The sequence below is a fragment of the Peromyscus eremicus genome, chromosome 5, assembly GCF_949786415.1.
Source record: "Peromyscus eremicus chromosome 5, PerEre_H2_v1, whole genome shotgun sequence".
Lineage (NCBI taxonomy): Eukaryota > Metazoa > Chordata > Mammalia > Rodentia > Cricetidae > Peromyscus > Peromyscus eremicus.
In genome coordinates this window covers 60,720,761-60,742,967 of record NC_081420.1, presented here as the reverse complement: position 1 = coordinate 60,742,967, position 22,207 = coordinate 60,720,761, and the positions used below count along the sequence as shown (strand labels likewise).

Here is a 22,207-nt window from a genome sequence, read left to right as displayed (position 1 = left end):
GCCCAGACGTGGTTACTCTTAAACTGATGAGAAAATGTTTGGTCTTCCCTCCTAAGATCAGCCTGCTGTTTCTAATGTCAAAATACTGTCCTACTGAGTTTTAATGATGTTCACCATGCCAAGTGTAAGTTGTGTGTAATCCTTTTAGTACCCTTTTTAGAACTCACTACACTCAAATAGAACTGTTGACTGGCATTTGCATTTCTCTCGTCCTTTCCTAGAACATCTAATGAAGTTGTCTATGGAAGAACTTGTAGAATTTCTTCAGGAGACCCTCGCCAAGGACTTTTTCTTCGAGGATGATTTTGTAATAGAGCAACTTCAGGTTTCAATGTCAGAACTAAAGCGGGCAAAATTAGATCTCCCAGAGCCTGGTAAGAAATGCCCTGCCATCCTACATCGAGTTCTAGTGGCAGAGGGCACGACACAGTTAACACTGTTTTCTTATTGTGAAGGTGTAAGCATTACACTTGGTGATGACATAGTATCAGTTAGAGTCTTACTGGCCGCTAGTGGCTTTTCTTTCTTTAAAAAGATAATTGAAAGTTTTATACATTTATGCAATGTATTTTGATCATATCCATCCTCCATCACTTCCTTCCAGTTCCCTCAAGTGCCCCAACTCTTACCTCCTTTCCAACTTCATGTCTTTTTAAAAGTTGTTGTTATTAATTACCTCTTTACAGGTGTGTAGGGTCGTCCATGGGTGGGGGTGGCAACCTATCAGCAGCCATATCTCCAGAGGAGAGTGACTCTGCTCCTTCAGTAACCATCAACTGCCAGTGACTCCTCTGCCAAGGGTGCATCTGTATTGGAATTTGTTTACAAAAGTTATTTTCTCTGACCAAAGTTAAGAACAATACAGATCTTTGGTATAAACATAAATATTTAAAAGATGATCAGACAAACATGGTCATTTACCAAATAATAATAGTAGTAGTAGTAGTAGCAGTAGTAATAATAATAATAATAATAATAATAATAATAATAATAATAATGGATTTGTAAGGGCCTATAACCTTGGTAGTCACGGGCTTTTGACCAGATTTGTAGAACCAGGCATGAAATCCCTCCTGTGGAGCAGGCCTCATACCCAGTCAGAAAGTGGTTGGTTACTCCTGTAACTGGAAGAACATTATTGCGACAGTGAGCACATTTTGCCAGGCAGGCCAGTATAGTAGCATGCAGGGTCTAGCGCTGGATGAGACCATGTTTGTCTTTTCTTCACCAACAGGCAGCATAGCACCTTCTGGTACTTTATAAGCTGTAAAGGGAGATAATTTTCCTGTTAATCAAGGTTGAGTTCTCTGTGTTCTGCAACGGAAGTGTCTTCAACAGTAGGGTCTTACCATCTAGTTATGGTGGTCAGCCAAGAGGAATGGTGACAGCCTGTGTTCTAGGACTTGCTGACTAGTATCTCATAGGGAGGTATTTTGTGCCTGTCACTTAGATTTTCATATAATAATAATTTTAGGAAATATATTGATTAAATATACCTCTGTTCAAACTGAAACTTAGAAATTTGATTGACAGATTATAATTTGAAGAGCCATAACAATAAACTTTTTTTTACGCTTAGCATCTTGTTTGGGAAACTGAGTGCAGTAATAGAACAAGTAATGGCCTTTTGTAAATGAGGGAGCTGGTGCTTATGTATGGCGCCCAGAGTCACCAAATGCGTCGCCATTTCCAGCTCTAATTCAGGCCTCTATGTAGAGTGTTGCAATGTAGAGATTTGCGTACTTACCTCAAAACATTTTATAGTACCTACCGTTAGGTTTCTCCCGGGGACTTTGCTGAAGATTTGAAAAGTGAAAGAAAGGTGTTTTTCTTATTTTGGGAGAACAGGAGAGATAGGGTGTGAACAAGTTGTAGTGACTGTAATAGGGCCACTGATAGAGGTAGGTATGGGATCCATTGGGGACATAAGACAGCTAGTGAAGAGTGAGGGAAAACGAAGAAAACCTAGAAAGATGAGAGTAACAACATTTTTAAGTTTTGACTACTATTACTTGACAAGAGTATGATTTCCGAAAGAAGTTATTTTTTTGCCATTTTCCTTTTTCACTGTTGTTATAGTAGATCGTATGGTAAGGGCCTAGAAAAGTGGAAAGCATGGGTAAATGAAAAGTGGATTCATTTATTCATGCTAACTGGGTTTGGCATTTCCTGATCATGTGCCCTGCTTGATGTTCTTGTAAGAAAGGAAGCAGACTCACATCAGGAAGAGTTATTTCCCCTCAGGAAACCAAGCTGCTGTGCTTTGACTTAACTGAGGGGTTTAATCAGCACTTGAGTCCTGGGGTCATTAGAATTGACAAGGAAACACCTCCTCACAGTGGTAATTGAGTTGAGCATAGGCTTTGGGAAAGTGTGGCCTTTGCTAAGTGAGGTCAGCCCTCCCTGTTCAGTGTAATGATGCCTATTTTCCACTAATTTTTCCCTGTAGCAGGAAATGCACTTAGAGCAACAATTACTATACTCTCCCTATTGTAACATTTGTTTTAAATTGTCTTGCCTATATTAAAGAAGAATTTAAGGCACATTTAAATAAAAAGGTACATGTAAAGAAAAAAACATACACTGTAGAACTATTTAAGATCCTTACAAATACATGGTGAGGTAAAGTTTGAAACCTGTGTAATAGATCATGATGATAACTGTTTAGGACCTAATTAACAACTAATGTTTTTCAAAATGTTACTATGTGTCACATATGTGGTGCTTTCTCATTTTCTCCCTATAAAAATAACCATAGAGTTGTGCTCTTAATTTTGTAGGAGTAGCAGTTGTAAAATATTTTGTAAATAGTTTGTACAATATTTTCACTAGGAAGATGAGGAGAGTGTGGCTGGGAGATAAAAGGAAAGGTGGGTGGTTAGAACCGGAAACACTGTAACAGTATTTATTTTCAGAGTGTTTCTGCCCCATGACCTCCCATTGTTTTCCTCTCTAAGTTGTAGAGTGCATATGGAACAGATGCGACATGAAATGAAATTTTATCAAGACCCTTCCAAGTCATACACATCCTTTAAACTTCTTATGTGTCTGGGTGTTTTTCCTGCATGTATAACGGTGTACCGCTTCTGTGCCTGGTATTCAGAGGGACCAGGAGGGTGTTGGATCCTCTGGAACTGGAGTTACAGACAGTTGTGAATGGCCAAGTGGGTGCTAGGAATCAAACATTGGTCCTCTGCCAGAGCACCCAGTAATTTTAGCTGTTGAACCATCTTTTAAAAAGTATAATGAATGACACTCCCTTTGGCTCCTTACACAGTACACCAAATTGTATGCTTACCAATAGTATATGGCAGGATCCTCACAAAATCATGCTGTTGTGAAATGTTTAATATTTTTAGTGTTGGGGTAGAGGATCCCATTCTTGTTTTGGTTTACATTCCTTGAGTTTTAAGTCTAGTATCCTCCTTATATATTTATTTCATCATCTGTGAGCTTCTCTATTTACCCTCTGTGCATTGTCTGTGGGTACACTCTCCACGGGTACACTACACAGCTTCTCTGTTTACCTGTGTGCATTGTCTGTGGGTACACTCTCCGTGGGTACACTCTCCACGGGTACACTACACAGCTTCTCTGTTTACCTCTGTGCATTGTCTGTGGGTACACTCTCCGTGGGTACACTCTCCATGGGTACACTACACAGCTTCTCTGTTTACCTCTGTGCATTGTCTGTAAGTATACAGGCCCCTGGCAGTTAAGGAAGTCACTGGCATACTCGGTGTTACAAATTCTTTACACATTTTTTTTTATTATTTGTACTAATAAAGACAATTTATATGAAGGTCTTCCCTCCCAATATTTCTCATAATTTTTACAGGTTTATTTTTGAAATGCTTAAATCTTTTTAGTGGGTACTAATTTGTCCGATTAAGTCTTAGTTAATCTAGGAATTACTTTGGTTTATTGGATAATACTCCACTTTGCTTATTTTCCAAACAGCTACATGGATTAATACCATTTAATAAATTATATTTTGGTATTTTGTTCTGTCTATTGGCCTCTACTTTTACAGTTGCATGTATTTGTAATATCTCTTAGGGCCAATTTTCCCTCATTGTTACTGTATTAAATTATCAAGAAAGAATCACCTGGTGTTTTCAGATTTGCACTTAATTTAAAGATTGATGGTTTTTGAGAGGGAAAAATCCTGTTTTAAAAATTAGATTCAGCTGGGCAGTGGTGGTGCATGCCTTTAATCCCAGGACTCGGGAGGCAGAGGCAGGTGGATCTCTGTGAGTTCGAGGCCAGCCTGGTCTACAGAGTGAGTTCCAGGACAGGCTCCAAAGCTACACAGAGAAACTCTGTCTCAAAAAACAAAAAACAAAACAAAACAAAACAAAAAGATTCTCCTAAGGAAAAGCTTTAACCTTTAGTTGTACTGCTACACTGCACTACTCTAGTTGTTCCTTTTCATGAACCCTGGTAGAGTTTGTTTCCTGACTAAGGCTGTTGCACACTTCTGGTGTACATACTTCATCCTTCCCATCTTCCCTTGCCTCAGTAGACACCTGGCCACCAATGCCAAGGTCTGTTGTAGACTTGACAGCTCACTAAAGCTGTGGTTGTTGTCAGGTTAGGAGAGGAAAGTAGACAGAGGTCAGGCTATGTTCCCCATTTCCTTGGGAGCAGTGCTAGCTTTCACTTGCTATTTTTTAAAAAATTAGATGATATTTATTTATTTTATGTGATATGGTGGGATGGGGAGTGCCGTGGGCACACAGGTACAATTCAGAGAATAATTTTTGGAAGTTGGTTCTCAGTTTCTACCATGTAGGAGCTGGGCTCAACCTCGGGCCATGCAGCTTTACCCACTGACCCATCTCACCAGTCCCTTTCCATTGCTGTTACAAGTTGAATCTATTTTATAGCTAGCAGCAGTCTCCTGCTTCAGCCTCTCTAATAGTGGGAATGAACTACCATGCCCAGCTTGTTTTGTTTTTAGTGCTGTTTCTGGAGTCATTATGTTTGATTGACTCTTCGAGGTTTTCTAAGACTTTAGATGTATTATTATATCTTCAACAAATAATCCTTCCTTGTTCCTCTTCCTTTTTTGATACTCTAACTTTTCCAAGTTAAAAAAATATTCAGCTATTTCTAGACTGACTACTGTTAATGTTTTTGTACATTCATCTTATCTATATGTTTTAGTTACTTTTGGACAGTTTTGGAAACTGTTTGACTTTTCAAACATATACTGAAGTAGGGAAATTTGTAGTGACCATCCTACCATACACATGCCCATTACAGTTTATTGAATTTATTGAACAATTTTAAAATGAAAGTAAAGACATCAAGACACATCACCTAAAAACTGCAGTCACTGTGTCCATGAAGCCAGGGTATTCTTTTGGCTTAACCACGGCACCATAGCCACATCCACAAGAGTAACAGTGTGATTCCCCAGGATCTCCCCTGTCTGTTCCATGCTCAATATGTCTAGTTGTGTCCCGATTGCCTTCTACGTTGTTGTTTGTTTAAGTTGTTGATTGGTTGATTAAGTTTTGCAGATTTGGGGGTAATGTTTGTTTTTTGCTTTGTTTTGTTTTGTTTTTTGTTTTGTTTTGTTTTTTTTTTTTGATCCAAGGGTTTGCCATTTGGCTCAAGTGGGGCAAGAATTTACTTTGTTCTTGAACAGGTCAGATATTTAACTAGAGGCCACAGAAGAGTGGATTTCACATTCATTGCTTTTATGTTTTTTGATAGACTTTCCTGTAACAAAGAGCTTTCCCTGTCTTATCAGCAGGGGCTCTTAGATGGCCTTTAGATGTAATTTTTACTGAAAGATGGAATAAATGTTGAATTTTCCCCCTTCACCAGTTTTCTCCTTGACTGACCTCTGTTCAGATGAAGCCATTGATAAACATGCTGTTAGGAACTGTATGTTGATCTATTGTGAACGACAGTTTGGGCAAAAGTTATAACTTATTACCTATATACAGAAATCAAGCAAATTTTCTTAAATAACTTTTAATTATCAGAAAATAGGAAATGGAGAGAACTTTTTGAAAGCAAACATTTTGTTGCCATTGGCTCTGAAACATGTGCTCCCTTCCCACCCTCCACAGAAAAATTTTGGCTTTTTGGTTAGCTCGTAAAAAATGAACTTCCACTTTGCATTTTTCTCCTGTACGTAGTCTTTTGTGCTGGTGGTGACAGCTGCTGACTGGAGCAGTGGAAGAAGTCGTGCATTTGTGGGTGTCAGAGCAGTCTGGAGTCATTTCATGCTGGGTTCCAGATGCTCTCAGTCTTGTTCCCAGCTCTTCTAACCATTCCATTCCTCGATTCTGCATTGCTTTCTCTTGAGCTTATCTTGAATGCACTGTCTGAAGTTGTTTATTCTGTTCTGTATACCTAAGCAGTTCATAATCATAGCAGGCTCTTTGAAGGACTTTCTAATTTCTACTTCCATCCCAGACCTTAGTGCTGGGAACCTATGGTTCCAACCTCTTTTGTCAGTACCCTGAGTGGCCATCTTACCTGCCTGTCCCTCACACTGCAAACCATAACTGGGTCAGTTATCTCCACTCAACCTCTGAACTTTCTATTTTTCTGTATTTCCCAGTATGGTCAACACGCACTAATCCTTAGTCATTTAATATCTCCTATTCCATGTAATCTCCCAACTTCCAGAACCCAGTCAGCTACAGTACAGTTGATCAGTTTCTGTGTTTCTGAGGCTTTGTAGTATCTTGTGAAGATTTCCCTCAGAGCAGTGTCTGTTAAAGTGGGGCCACTGGCTTTGTGGTGCTTCCTTCCTTAGCAAGGTGGGGAAGTGATGAGGAGTAGCCCGACTTGTAGGGAAGGCCAGTGCTTCAGGAGAAAACCTAAAGCCTTTAGTTGACAGAGAATAGTCTTTCCTCGCTACTTGTTTTCCATGTCATCTTTCCTCTCCTTCCAGTCCTTTGGGGTGACCTCACAGTAGAGTGTGAGTCTCCTGTGAGTGTCTTTGCCCAGTGTTCACGTCTGCATTATCGACTCAGCTTTTCCTAACAGCCTTTTGGAATGTGGTATTTATTGACACATTTGCTTTTGTGTTTTTTTGGTCTTTAAAGGCAGTTTTTCTTATATGATTTATTTAGACTTTTAAAATTAGCATTTCATTTATTAAAATCCAGATTATAAAACCTAGGGGTTTTTTGGCTGTTTTTTCATTTAAAGAAGTTAGCATAATATTTTTAAATCTAGTTATTAGTTTGTTTGTTTTTCAAGACAGGGTTTCACTGTATAACCCCGGCTGTCCTGGAACTCACTCTGTAGACCAGGCTGGCCTTGAACTCACAGAAATCCACCTGGCTCTGCCTCTTAAGTGCTGGGATTAAAGGCATGAGCCACCACCAACCGGCTAAATCTAGTAATTTTAACATTTTTTCTAAAGGAATTTTAGTTAATGTTTGGTTCTATTTGTAAATAACTACAAATATTTTAGATTGTATGTATAAATTTATTGTATCCATTTTCCTTTCAGCATACTTTAGGAACTAATCTTACATAGCTGTAAAATAATTCATAATTGTTGGGCAGAAGCTCAGTGGCAGAGGGCTGCCCAGCACCCCACAGCTCTTTGCTTAAGTCCCAGCACTACAGAACAGAACAAACAATAAAATAACCTGGAACCCCCTTCCTCCCCAAGACTGTGCTCAATGTCTGCACTTAAAATCAAAGGTTCAAGTCAGTAACTCATTTAAATTAGTACAAAATTAGTACAAAATTGCCAACTATAGTCAAATACTCTTATATATTTTTAAAATAAAAATAATGCTAGATTCTTTAATAAAAAATGCAGAATTGATCAGGTGCTTGATTCTTTTAAGCTTCTCTATGCTTAAGTCTGGATCTTCAGGAGTTGAAAGATATTGATTAGTTTGAGGGGTGGGTGTTGGGGGACATGACTGCCGTACGTGCTAGGGTTCTTGAGCTCTTAGCAGGGACCCTGACTGCACCTGCTCCTGTGTTTGTCTTCTGTGTCTGGGTTGGTGCCCTCTGATGGTTTGCAGGCAGTCTAGATGCCTTGGCTTCTTGCTGCGTTCCACCCCACTCTTCTCGGGCAGCCCGCTGCTTCTTCTCACCAGGGCTTGCACTTCTTAGCTGTTTACCTCTGGCCTTTCCTTCTTGAGGTCTTTCAACCTGATAGAAATTTTTGTCATTTATTTCTTAGTTGTTAGAACTATGAATAGTTTTCATTGTCATTATGCATCATTGTTACTAATCTATAGCTTATAGATGGGGAAACTTGGGTAAAGGTTAAATAACTGTCCAAGATCATCCAGCTGCTAAATGATAGTCATTTGGTTTTCCCGAGTGATTCTGGAGTATTATTATACTTTTGAAAAATAAATGCTGTTTATTATGCTATTCAAAAGTAGCTTCTACTGCTGTGCTCAGAGATTGCTAGAGTATAGCCAGATGTGCACTGTAACATCAGTTTGCCTTTGTATATATGCTTCTTCAACACTGAGTTCTCGGACTTCACACACTAATTGTCTGAATACATCTGACCTAAGCTGTCCGTTTTCACACCTGACTTAGGCATTTTTTCCCACCTAAAGCTGTCTCAGCCTGCCCACAGGATCCCAACCCCTTGAATTTGATCACCTGTACTTAGTGTCTGAACCAATGCTTGTGCATGCAGCTATTTTCTGCTTTTGGTGCTTGAGCACTCGTATTAGTGTGCGTGTCCTTGGATGCAGTGACCACATCTCAGCATCATGAGTGCTGATAGTTGCTTGGCATGAAGCAGATAGCCTTTTGAAGTTTTAGTCCTTTCTGACATGGGAGAATCTGCACACCAAAGATTAACACAGAAACAGTTGGGGCAGTGAGCCATTCTGTATCATGTTTGTGTATGCCGGTCAGTTTCAGTGTGTGCTGAGATTGTGCTGCAGCGTTTAGAAGTAGAAGGAGGGTCACCAGGAATTGCTGAGGAGCACTCTGTACTTACATCTCTTAGTGGGTTCAGAGCTGCTAATGCCTCGGAGGCAGTCCACCTCCACTCTGTAGTAGAGTGTGGTGTCCACTGGGTGGTGACAGAGACCTGAGTAAGACCAGAAATGGACAGGCCTGAGGAGACAGAAAAACACCTTTTTGTCTTCTTAGGGAAGTTAGAGGAGACTGCTGTTGGCATGTTGGGGCTTTTAAGACAAAAATGCTAAACAAAAACTGAAAAGGAACTAAACATTTAGGTTTGGTTCTAAATTGTATGAAGTTGTTTCTTGTGAGTGGGGAGAGAAGATTGTTCGCACTAGCACTACTGAACATGGGTGAGGTGCCGTTGGTGTGACGGCCTCACACAAAGCTCCTGTAGGACGTGGCCAGAGCTCAGCTACCTGCTGTGTTTTCAGGAAGAAGGAGAAAGTAAATTTCTGACATTAAGCTGAGCAGAAACTTCAGTGGAGGGAGCAAAACCATTGCTCTGTTTACTGAAAAGAGTCCCAGATTGAGAGCCTGGGCGGTAAATACTGACTCCAAAGGCCCCACATGACGCGTCTGTGTTTACGTCAGCTGTGCTCGAGGCTGCTCGTCACAGTTGCTTAGGAGTAATGAGGATGTAGGACCTCGAGTAAACCAAAGACTGTGTTTGTGTGTGTGTGTGTGTGTGTGTGTGTGTGTGTGTGTGTGTGAAGATAGCTACTCACAGATTTGCTTAAATCTACATTTGTGATAGAGAATACTTATTAGCACAGAAAAACATAACTGATAGTGACATTTGTTGCTTTTATGGATTCCACACAGTTATTTCCTTGGCCCAGTAAAAGTTGAATACTTAATCTGCACCAAAAAAAAAAAAAAAAAAAAATCATCTTTTGTAGCTGGAGTTTTCTCCAGTCCTGCCTGGCCTACGGTCAGGACAAATCTCTCTCACCCGCCAGTCCCACAGCTGCTCAAACCCAACCAAGTAAACACACAGAGACTTATATTACTTATAAACTGTATGGCCATGGCAGGCTTCTTGCTAACTGTTCTTTTTCTTAAATCAGCCCATTTCTATTAATCTATAAGTTGCCACGTGGCTCACCCGTATCTTAACATCTTCTCATGGCGGTGGCTGGCAGCTCTCTCTCCTCAACCTTCTACTTCCCAGAATTCTCTCTGCTTGTCCTGCCTATACTTCCTGCCTGGCTACTGGCCAATCAGTGTTTTATTTATTAACCAATCAGAGCAACACATTTAACATATAGAACATCCCACAGCAATCTTTGTGTAGAAATCATATAGGGTTTTTCCTCTTAATGTCATAGTTACAGAGGTCAGATTACATGACAAAGAGACTGTGGGTTTGGTCTGGCTGTTGGAATTGAGAGGCCTTTGAGACATCGTTTAGAACCTGCTTCTATGAGGGGAGCCCCGCTCATAGATCCCCTGGGACCACCTCCATCTCCTCCTTCATGTAGCTTTGGTCTCCTTCCTCTCTTGTCCTTTCCACTCTACCTACCACACAGGTGTTCCTTCCCTTGTCTTGTTCTGTTCTCTGCTGGACTCTGTTCTGCTCCCTCTCTCTTTGATCTCCCTTCCACACTTACTTCTCTTCCACCCCAGGAACTTTTACCCAGACCATCACTGAGATGCAAAGAACACTCATACATTGATTCATGGGAGTAACATGATTGTAGTGTAACCCAATAGTCAGTTGGAAAGTATTTCTGGAAAATGTATGCTGTTGTCACTGTCGCAGGCTGTGGTAGTCTGAACCAGAATGGCCCCAATAGGCTCATATTTGAATGCTTGGTTCCCAGCTAATGGAACTGTTTGGTAAGGATTAGGAGCTGTAGCTTTGTTGGAGTAGATATGGCCTTGTTGGAGGAAACTTATCACTTGGAGTTAGCTTTGAGATTTCAGAAGTCCATGCCAGACCCTCTCTCCGCCTGCCTTCTGTGGCTCAGAATGGAAAGCTCTCAGTTACTGCTCCAGTGCCATGCCTATCTGCTTTCTGCCATGATGATCATGGACCAACCCTCTAAAACTATAATCAAGCCCCCAGTTAAATGCTGTCTATAAGAGTGTCTCTTCACAGCAATAAAATAGTACTAAGACACAAGCTGTGCTGTAAGTATGCATTGACCTGTTTGCCATGCACAGCAGAAAGTGGAAGTGAGTGGACACTGTTTGGAACTAAGTACCCGAAGCATTGCCTTCCGGCCCTGACACCTGTGCGGCCCCGCCCTCGCTATGAAGCACTCTGGGCCTAGCCTGCTTCACTGCTTTTAACATTTAGAGGAATTGATTTTTAAGCACTTACATCTTAGGAGGCACTTTTCTGATATTCCTGTCTACTGCCTCTTTATTGAAAAGGTTTACGGGAACAAAGAGGCCGTTTCCTTTAAATGTTTTTCTGCATTTACTATATTGGCCATTGGCTTTTACACACAGGTACCTAATGAGGGTTTTTCACTTGAGAGTTAATTAGACATTGTATAACTTTGTGTATGGCTTTCTTCCCCAGACTCTTGTTTTTTAACTGTGTGAACTGTGGATGTTGTAATCAGAGTTTCCGGCCTGCCAGCCATTGCTCTGATTCACACTTTTCTACTAATGTGGGTATTCTGAAGGGGTACAGAAGGAGAAGCCACTGGCATGGTGGAAATGTGCTACAGGTTGATGTGAGGAACTTTTCTTGAGTATTTTAGAACACAGACATTGTGCCCCAGTGTTCATTTTGATCTCTTATCCATTCAATGAATGAAATATATTGAAAATTTCCTTTAATTCCTGTTTTTTTTTTTGTTTTTTTTTTTTTTTTGGTTTTTCGAGACAGGGTTTCTCTGTGTAGTTTTGGTGCCTGTCCTGGATCTCGCTCTGTAACCCAGGCTGGCCTTGAACTCAGAGATCCGTTTGGCTCTGCCTCCCGAGTGCTGGGATTAAAGACATGCACCACCACCACCCGTTCTTCCTTTAATTCCTATTTTTTTTTTTTTTTTTAGATTTTATTAATTTTTTATTTTATGTGTATGGTTGTTTGGCCTACATTCATACATGCAGTGCCCACAGAGACCAGAAGAGGGCACTGGATTCTCTGGAACTGCAGTTGCAAAGGGTACTAGGAATTGAACCCGGATCCTCTGGAAAAACAACCAGTGCTCTTAACTGCTAAGCCAGCTTTCCAGCTCTCCTTCAATTCTTATACAATCTCTGTGTGTGTGTGTGTGTGTGTGTGTGTGTGTGTGTGTGTGTGTGTGTGTGTATATATATAGGGCTGAGAGATGGCTCAGCTGAGAGATGGCTCACCACATGTCAGAGGCATATACTATTAATCACTTTTCCTTAGACATATTTCTGTACTTACTTAAATAAAGAGAGAGGTAAAAATGTTTCTTGTTATGTACACTGAAAAATAAACTTTCCTGTACCTGTATGAAGTTCCCACCTCAGTCTGTCTCTTACTTGCTAGTTTAAAAATTCCTTCTCCTGAGAAAAACAGACCTCTTACCTATAACTCCATATTTTACTGTCATCCTGTTTTTACTTTAATCAGAGGCTTTCTGAATGAACACCAGTGACTGTTGCCAAATAAATATGGATGTCTGTGCCTAAATGTAGATGAGGTGCGTTTTCTCATACATGTTCTTGGAATCCTCATCCAGTTTTTCCCCACCATCTCCCTGCACTTCTGGTTTTTCAAAGTTCTTCTTCTTTGGGTCTTTCTTACACACTCTAGCTGTCTCTTTACCTTTCTTCTGTATCTTACAATGGAACCTCAGCCAGTGATTCTGTGTTGAGTGAAGAACCAGGAGCATAAGACACTTACAGCTGACTGGTCTGTAGGCATGCTTCCATTTAGGTTTTGCTTCCATGTTGTCAGAAAAATAAATACATAAAATTGGCCTGAGAAAATTAAGTGGTTACCTTCCTAGATGGAATGGATTGAGTGAGGGTTTTGGAACTCTGCATTTGATGAGGTCAACTGTGGCTGTCAGTCACCTTTGTTAAATTATAAAAGTATGGAGAGAAGAAAACTCTAGTTTTCAACTTTTTGAAAGTAATAAAGCCAGATGATTTAAATCCCATACCAGTAAACATTACATCTATGTAAGGAAAGAAGCAATGAATGGATTAGTTGGAAATGGATATTTGAGCATGTAGAAAGCAAAGTACATGATTGCTAGTACCAGCTCCATTGAGAATGCCTTATCTATTAGTCTGATCTTGTTTTTCCTGAAGGTTGCTCATTTAGTGAGTCAGAAAAATACTGTTAGTGTAATGTATAGAGTAAAGCTCTTGACAAGGCCTTTAGGACACTTAGGATTGTGCTGAAAATGTGGCCTGCAAGTCTTACGCTAAACTGTATGTCCTTATTGTCTGGCCTGTTGAAAAACATTATTGTGCAAGTACTACATGTTCATAGCAGACGTTTGTGGCTGCTAAGGAAAAAATAATAACCCTCTGTCTGAGAGCACTTGTTACGTTAACCAGCACTGACTAGTGTGTATTCCTTACCTTTGTGCCTCAGATGCAGACTTAGAACTGTATAGAATTTGTAATTAATGGGACGTTCTCTTCATGCTGCTGGTAACTCATTTCAGTTCTGGTTCATGTTAAAAATATTAGCGTAGCAGTAGACTTAGAAAATTATTTTATGTTACGTACCTTATTTCATCATATTTTCTTTCATAATTTTAGAGATTCTCCAGTTAAGCATGTAGGTATTTTTTCTAACACATTGTAATGATGAGCATTCTTAAACTGGTACCACAGTTTCCCTACTTACATTAAGCAGCTGTGTGCACATCAGGGTCCCACTCAGTCCACTTCTGTAAAGTGGGTTTTGCTGATTGGCTGGTACATCATCTGATAGGGTATTAACTAGCATTGAATTGCTCTACTCTCCTGGAATTGCCAAAGTTGGGACAAGAGGAAAGGTGTAAGCTGGGGTTTTGTGTTGCAGGTCTTTGTGTCATCTTGCTAATCAGTGTGTGTTCTAGACACTGTCCCTGGCAGAGAAGATGACAGTCACATATTTTTCTGGGACTGACTGATTAACTATTGGAGAACTGATTTAAAAATAAAAACACTTTGTTGGGATGCTAAATGGATTTTATTACTTGTTGGTCTTTACCCTAAGGAGCTGAATGTTCTGCCCTCAGCTGGCATTTAACCCACTTTACGTATTCATAAGCAAAAACTTTCAAATGCTAGCTTTTTCAAGTTTGTGTTACCACTTGAAATAATTTTGTAAATAGTATGAAATAGCTTGGTCGTAGAAGAGACACATGGGAATGCTGTTGAAGTCAAGATTGCTGAGTGGTGTGCTCTGTCTCTGAAGCAGCAGACATCCTTCACTCTGCTGATGGCCTCCTAGCTCACATCTTACCGACTGAGTGAGCACGTGGGCTTCACACTGAAGTGTCCAAAGCAGTCCATCTCAGTGCTCCACTGCAGCAGTAGAAGGGGACCGGGAGGATGCTGGAGCCAGCTTTGGGTTTGAACTCGGGATCTGCTACTTGCTAGCTGTGAACCCGTGAGCAAGTTCCTCTCTGCCTCAGTTTTCTCACGTAATGAGATAATGAAATTACGTGCCTGTTGTTAATGTTTATGTGCACAGCGTTCTGAATGATGACTGATACATGGTGATTACTTAATGTTAGCAATTGTGACTATCATTGTCATTTATTATTACCGCAATCGAAGTCTAAACCACCATTTCAAATAACTTCTGTGATATATCTCAGATTATAGAACTGATCTGCTGAAAAGTCTCTAGAATTTTCCAATTAACTCAGGACAAAATCCCAAGTCCTCTTCATAGAGCCATGTGGGTTGTGACTTAGTCAGCTTTTTGGCCTCTTCCTGGGGCCTCTTCCCTTCTCGGGCCGTTGTTCAGAGAGAGGGTCTTGTTCTTTCTGGCACTCTTCCCTGCTCTGCACCGTCCCACTCCCAATTTTTAATTGTTTTTACCACTTTAATTTTCCTGTTTCTTTGTTTTGTTTGGATCGGATAGGATTGGGTTGGGTTGGAATGCTGGTGATGGCATCCAGGGCCTTGTACATGCTAAGCAAGTGCTCTGCCGTATCTGTTTATTGTCTATGTCAGGTGGGCTCCAGGATCGAACTTAAGTCCTCTGGTTTGGCAACCTTTACCCTCCAGCCCATTCTGGGGCCCTGCACAGTTCTGATGTTGGCAGCTTATTTAAAGGATGATGTTACATATTCTCCCCCTCTGAACAAAGCATTGTATTTTTCTTAAAATATCCTAAAGAAGTGGATCTGTAACTGTTATGTACCAATTAAAACTTTCTATAAAGAAGCATGCAGTGTGAGAATTCTAAGAGTAATCAACATGGTATCCCTTCACCTACCCCACTAAACAAAACAAAACAGAAATAACAAGATTGTAGTGACTAGGGCCATGTGAAAATATCACATCTCCATGTTCACAGCAGCCCCATGTAGATCATAGTAAGTATCAGTTAGATGGATCATTAAGGGAGTATTTGAAGAAAGCAGAGCTTTATTTTCAGGTGACAAAAAACTGTTTTATAATAATTGGTAAAACATTTTGCAGTTTTTGCAGATGAAATCTTTTCATGGAAATCGATATTAGTTTCATGGTAATCTGGCAATGTTGTAATAGAGCATTTAAAAATATTTCTTGCTAACTAGCCAGTTTATTGAGCCTTCCTTCAATTCCTTACGATTCTGTGTTAATTATTTAAGATATAAAACTAAAATGGGCTGGAGAGACAGCTCTGTGGTTAAGTACACTGGCTGCTTAAGAAGACCCAACTTCGCCGGGCAGTGGTGGCGCACTCCTTTAATCCCAGCACTCGGGAGGCAGAGCCAGGCGGATCTCTGTGAGTTCGAGGCCAGCCTGGACTACCAAGTGAGTTCCAGTAAAGGCGCAAAGCTACACAGAGAAACCCTGTCTCGAAAAACCAAAAAAAAAAAAAAAAAAAAAAAAGACCCAACTTCAATTCCCAGTGCTCACAACCGTTTGCAACTCCACTTCTAGGGGATCTGGTATTCTCCTCAGGATTCCAGGCACCAGGCACGCAAGTGGTGCACGTACATACATTCTTGCAACACACACACACACACACACACACACACACACACACACACACACACACACATTTTTTTAATCATGTAAGTTACCTAATGTGGTTTTCATTCTTTTTAAATTTCTTTTCCTGTATTTACATTTTTAAGTAGGATGTTTGTTTTCAGTTGGGAGAGTATGTGTCTTTTAAACAGTAAGTTATGCTGTGAGAAATAACCAAGATGATAATAATTTGGGGAGAACTTAGGGACCACAGTAAGTTATCAAGTGACTTTCAACTTTGACAGATCTGCTTGAAGCTGAAAGCAAAGACTTTACTGACTTCAAAACCATTTTCGTTGAGATGAGTTAAAATGAAAGTAACATAATGTTAAGACTCAACCACTGACCAGTTCTTTTAGGAATGAGAGCATCAGCTTTGCACAGAAAAGCTGTGTGACAGTATGTCTTAAGAAAATAAAAGAATTAGATGTTAGGCAATTTCGTGAACCTTGCCTGTGAGGCAACAGGCTGTCTCCACCTGCACAGTGCCTACTTAGATTTTGAAGTTAGCTATGTCCTAGTGTCATTTTCTCTAAGAATTGCTTGCTGTTAGTCACTAACCTTTTGCAGTGTGAAAGTATGTGTTTCCACGTACACAAGACAATCTGCAGTTGTTATAATGTGTCTCTTAGACTAGATACTCATCATTCCTATATTTGTTTTACTTATGAATTTATCTTTTCTTTTAGGTAAGGAGGATGAATATCCAAAGAAACCCTTGGGGCAACTTCCACCTGAGTCTAATTCTGCTTGTATTAATCAGTTGAGCAATGGACAAAGAAGTGTTGGCAGGCCCAGCCCCCAAATAAGCAGCAGAAGAGAAGGTGGATCACCTCACAAAAAACATGAGCATTCCCCTGCCCACCGCAGCAGAACTGGTACACCAGAAAGAGTCGGGCAACCACGGCAGAAGTCAGTGGATGACGACAGTAAAAATCTGAATCAGGAGGCAGGCTTTCAGAGAAAACCTTCAATGGGTCCACAGGACAGTTCCAGGCACTATAACCATGCAGCTGCTAACCAAAATAGCAATGCAATTTCAAACATCAGAAAGGAATTTATGCCCAAATGGAAAAAACCATCAGATGCCTCAGCTATTGAAAGAACTGCTAAATATGCCATCGAAGGCAGAAGTTCCTCGGTGTGTCCTACCCCTACCGCTGCCGTCCCAAGTTCTACTGAGACGCGACTGTCCAACTCAAGGCAGAAGATGAAGGTGTTTGATGGCAGTGATGGGAAGCGGGGTTCTAATGCTTCACAGTATGACAATGTGCCTGGGAGTGAAAACGAAAACGGAGCATCTGTGGAGGAGGCATCAGAACGGACTCACCCTCACAGCCCAAGAAAGCACACTGAGCCAAGCTCCAGTCCATCGAAAGTACCCAGCAAGTTTACTTTTAAAGTGCAGCCTCCCGGCCATGCACGATACCCATCCCAGTTAGAAGGGGAGGATCACAGGGTTGCATATCCACCCTCCTACAGCAACCCCCCTGTTTACCATGGAAATTCTCCAAAACACATCCCTATTGCCCACAGCAGCTTTGCGTATCCACAGATCAACCCTGGGACTCAAATTAATCCTTCCAGGAGACCGTATGGCTCTTCTCTTTCAGTTGATATTTCTCCGGAGAAGTCTTACAGCCGCCCAACTCCTGTTGTTCTGCCATCTAGTCGAATTGAAGTTCTTCCCGTTGACATTGGTGCTGGGGGATATGCAGGTAGTTCAGGCTCACCAAAGAATGGAAAGTTCATCCTTCCTCCAGTGGATTATTTACCAGAGAGCAGAAAGTGGTCAGAAGTTAGCTATACATACAGACCTGAGATACATGGACAATCATGGACTCGAGATCCTAGCCGTAGCCACTTAAGCAATTTACCAAAATATGCAGCCTTTCAACATGTACCTTTTCAGGACCATGGCCTTCCAGAAGTATCTGTAGACAGTCCAGTGAGGTATAAACCTTCACCAGCTGTGGAAGATGCCAGTTCTCCTGGGTATCAATATGCAGGGCCCTCACCTCCAGCACATCACTACAGAAATAGAGAGGGACTTTCTATTCAGGAATCAGTATTGCTGTGAGAGTTTGGATGTATTCACTGAAGACAAAAGAATAGATACCATATGATAACCACATTGCTATGTTTATAATTGCCAAAGCAGTATTTTATACTATTGTAAACAACTCATGCAGTTCCAGTGTATGTCAGTACGAGAGTGTGTGGAATGCTTCATCCCATGTAGATGCTGCTGAAGATGAGTGTTTCAGTTGCATCCTCACTGAAACGTTAATAGGAGTTCAAAAGCTGGAAACATAGCAATAGCATTCAGAGATGCGCACACAGTGAGGTTCTAAATGTTGTTTCATTCCTATCTTTCCTTCAGACCGAATGTTTTCACTCTGTGGATACATTCTGTTCTGACTGCTGTTAGAAAGCACTGAGACGCCGTAGAGGAGATGTTCTGAAGGCTGCCACTCATTTTTTAATAGACGTGACGAACACCCGTGCATAGATTTTAATCACAGAATTTAGAAATGTTTTTTAAAACTACCTTTAATCTAGATCCATGAAATAACTGTGGTTTTTTTCCCCCTTATCTTTCTGCCCACCCTGACCCTGTCATATTTTAACCTAGGTTCTAAGCTGAAATGACTTTAAAAATTTGTCCTGACTTTATGAATTCTACATCTCACAGAATATCATTCTCCTTCTTTTACTGCCGTTTTATCTCTGCCCGAAAGGTAAAGACACTGGGGAGAAAGGCTAACCACTTAATGGTGCTTAAAATACGGTCAGTTAGCTTGAGTGTGTGGCTCTGGTCTGGCCTGTGCCCATTGTCTGCCTGCTCCTTGCCAGGTGCAAGGGACAGGCTGCAGAAGGAGCTGGAAGTCACAGACCCTGCGGCACTCACTCCAGGCAGTGGAAGGTTGCTTTTCAAGTTCATTTGAAAGCAGCACTAACCATAATGCTACTCCACACTCTGCTTCAGGTTCCACAGGGCCCCAGGGGAACCGTTCACATGGGCTTTTTCTGCCACTCAGTCTTTACTGAGTGTAGTGGGTAGATATCGCTACACTTACTGGGCCATTACATTATCCTGGTCAAAAGTATGAAAAATACCCTAATTATTTATAAGCATCTAGAATTTTGATCTTTGTAAAAAAAAATACTTAGTATGTTTCTTAGTTTTTGAAAAATTTATCAGTGAAAAATAATTGAGGTTCATGGTTTAAAAAAAATTAAAATACACTATCGTACACTACTGTTACCAGGACACTGACAGCATGCTGGGTCCTCCAAGAGAGGGTGTCTTTGTCTGTGTGGATGCGTCTCTCATCGTTAACCTTCTTGTATCTGAATATCAGAAAGTAGGAAGTCCGACAGTGATGGTCCCCTCCTCCACATTGGGGATTTAAGCATTTGAGGTACAAGAATATATCTTAAGAGGAAAGTAACATTTGTCTAGCTAGTGAACGTGACTGTTTTTTATGTATATAATGACTCTAATGTAATTTAATCAATGTGGTAATGATGTTATTAAGTATGGAAACAAATGCGGTGTATTAAAGGTGAACACCACACTGAAACTCCAGCTCCTGGTTTAGATCATGTAGAAGGTGAGAAATAAATGTATAGAGAAATGTAGTTGAGGATATTAATTACAGTTCTTAAAGAATGACTCTGTGACTTATAAGGAACCAAACTGTACAATTTAGTTTATGATGGCAGCATCTATGCCTCTCCAGAAAGTATATATCATAGTGGTAAATAATGTAGATTATATATATATATATAGATAGATATATGCAATATCTATATCACACACTATTTTCTTATGTCATCTATGGCATTTTTTATCTGTATACTTTTTGATGTGATTGTTTTTAACATGCTAAAAGTAATACACATATTTTGTTCTGTGTCTTCTATGTGCAGTTTTCATGGGGCAAGTGCTTTGTCCTGATGCTTGCAGGGCCAAGCAGATGTCCTTCTGTGCTTCCCTCCCAGCATCTTACACATGCCAGAGTTCTCTGCCTTCATCTCCAGGGAGACCATGTTTAGAACTGCATCACCTTTCCTTGGTTTAAGTAATAATGGCAATGAGGTCTTCCCCACTATAAAATGCATCTCTGTTAGTTTTTAAGTAGGAAATTTTAATTTAAAATTATTTTGCCGCTATACAATTTTATTATTTTAAATTTATTTTTAAATAAAAGAAATGATAACATAAATAATATTGGCAAAGTGATTCAAAATATATGTATAGAATACATTGCTGAGGACATTCCAGGCATAGCAGCCAGTTTTGGTCTGTAACTGCATGCCTGTAGTGTATTTGTTATGGTATCTTTGCCCAGTAGGATGAGTGAGCATTTGGGGTGGCATTGTAGGTTTCCTAAGAATGAGCCCTGCTGATTTTTAGACTTAAGTAGTGAACTTAAGTTTTTGTTTTTGCTTTTGTTTTTTTCTGCTCAAGTTTCACCCCAGACTACTTAAATCATATCTTGGTAGAACCCAGGTATTAGATAACTGTATTTCCCTCATGTCTTAATGCTTTTACCGTTAAACTCTCTTCAAGAAAAATGCCCACCAGGTTGTCTTATGTTTCTATTGTGGGATATTGTGTGTGTTGTTATTTCTGTTTTTGAAGACAGAGTCTTGCTATCCATCCCTGCTTGACCAGAAACTCACTATGTATACCAGGTTAACCTTGACGTTGAAGTGATCTTCCTGCATTAGCCTCCAGAGTGCTGTGGTTACAGGCATGCACCTCCATCTTACTTGGTACAGGGTTTTTGAGTGGTGGGGACTGAACCCATGCTCTCAAATGCAAACACTACTGGTGAACTAGCTTTTAAAATTCTTTGAGGTCAGACATTTCAGAGTTTAAAAAGTGATGTCAGGAAAGTTGGAAAAAGTCCACTGGCAACAGCATTATCAGCTGTCTGTAAATTTTATGAACTTTTAGTCACGGCTGAATAGCTTCAAGGAAGAAGGTGCGACCCTCTTCCTTCCTGACCGCTTACATCACTCCTTCCAAATAGAGCCGTGAGATCGCCATTTTCCTTCAGTGGCCTACTGTGCAAAGCCCGGCTATTTAAAGATCTGAGCAGTGAGAAAACCCTGGTCTAGCTTCATCTGACCAGTCAACATTTTGAGCAGCTAGAACTCACAGGGACTGTTTTCACACTTGAGAACATGAAAGGATTATTTTGAGTGCACAGGTAATCCTGACTAGTTGCCACCTTAACGGTCTTATTAAATTTTCTGATGTGTGAGCATGGAATGGCTGTCTGTTTTGAGCTGTAGTCTCAGTGTTTTGTGGGTTGGTGTGTTTTTTTACTACAGCTTTTCTGGAACTGTTACTGTGTCATCAGAGCTGTTTTCTTCAGACCCTGTTCCCTGAAACCTGCTCTGCCATTGAAGGAGAGGAAGGCTTGGCTTATGTTCCCAGGGTGTTGGGGAGCTGGAGAATTGGGGCCAGTATCCCATCAAAAGAATCCTTGAGTCAGTTTCAGTTCAGTGGCAGAGCAGCTTCTGTTGTGACATGTGGGGTTTGAGGATTGGGGGTGGATGGTTGTCATGCTGCGATAGACATGTGGTTGTTCCAGAGAGAATGGGGACTTTGCCAGTATAAGGGGACAACAGTCACCAGAGAGTGTGTGCCCTGGAGAAGCTGGTCAAGCGAAGCAGTCACCCACATAGCAGAGTTACCTGAGGGGAGTAGCAGCCATGTTGTGTGCGTCTCAGTTGGGTTGTGTGGGCTGGAGGCTGGTAGGTCGCATGCTAGGCCATTTGCTCTTCAGTGGTTGTGTGATGTTGGGCAATTCTCATTCCCTTTCCTGTCCTCACTGTCTCAGCTATAACATACAGGCGTTTGAGAAGTATGGGTGGAAGAGAAGACAGCTATGATTGATTGGATTGAGTGACTGGAGTTAATAGTGATAGTGATGAGTTTTGTGTCTGTACCAGCTGCTCTGCTAAGTCCTGGTAGAAACTGTGATGTTGGAATCCCTTCATGGAGCTTCCATTCTGACCCACTTCCTCACCTATAAACTGAAAGTGGTCCCCCCCCACCACCACCACCCCATTTCCTAGGACTGAAGTGCCCGGTGCCGTGTCGTGAACTTATACCATGTTGTTATCTGTGATTATA

At 40.8% G+C, this 22,207-nt stretch overlaps 1 protein-coding gene across 2 annotated transcripts in view; it reads left to right on the top strand.

Annotated features, from left to right (window-relative positions):
• The window catches only part of Usp6nl (USP6 N-terminal like), a 140,392-nt gene extending 120,418 nt beyond the window's left edge, over positions 1–19,974 (top strand). For both annotated transcript variants that reach the window (XM_059263541.1, XM_059263542.1), the window contains exons 14-15: positions 222–374; positions 16,740–19,974. In XM_059263541.1, coding sequence (XP_059119524.1) covers positions 222–374; positions 16,740–18,130 — 1,544 coding nt within the window. In that variant the 3' untranslated portion in view covers positions 18,131–19,974. The remainder of the gene's footprint in view (positions 1–221; positions 375–16,739) is intronic.
• Positions 19,975–22,207: the final 2,233 nt, after the last annotated feature.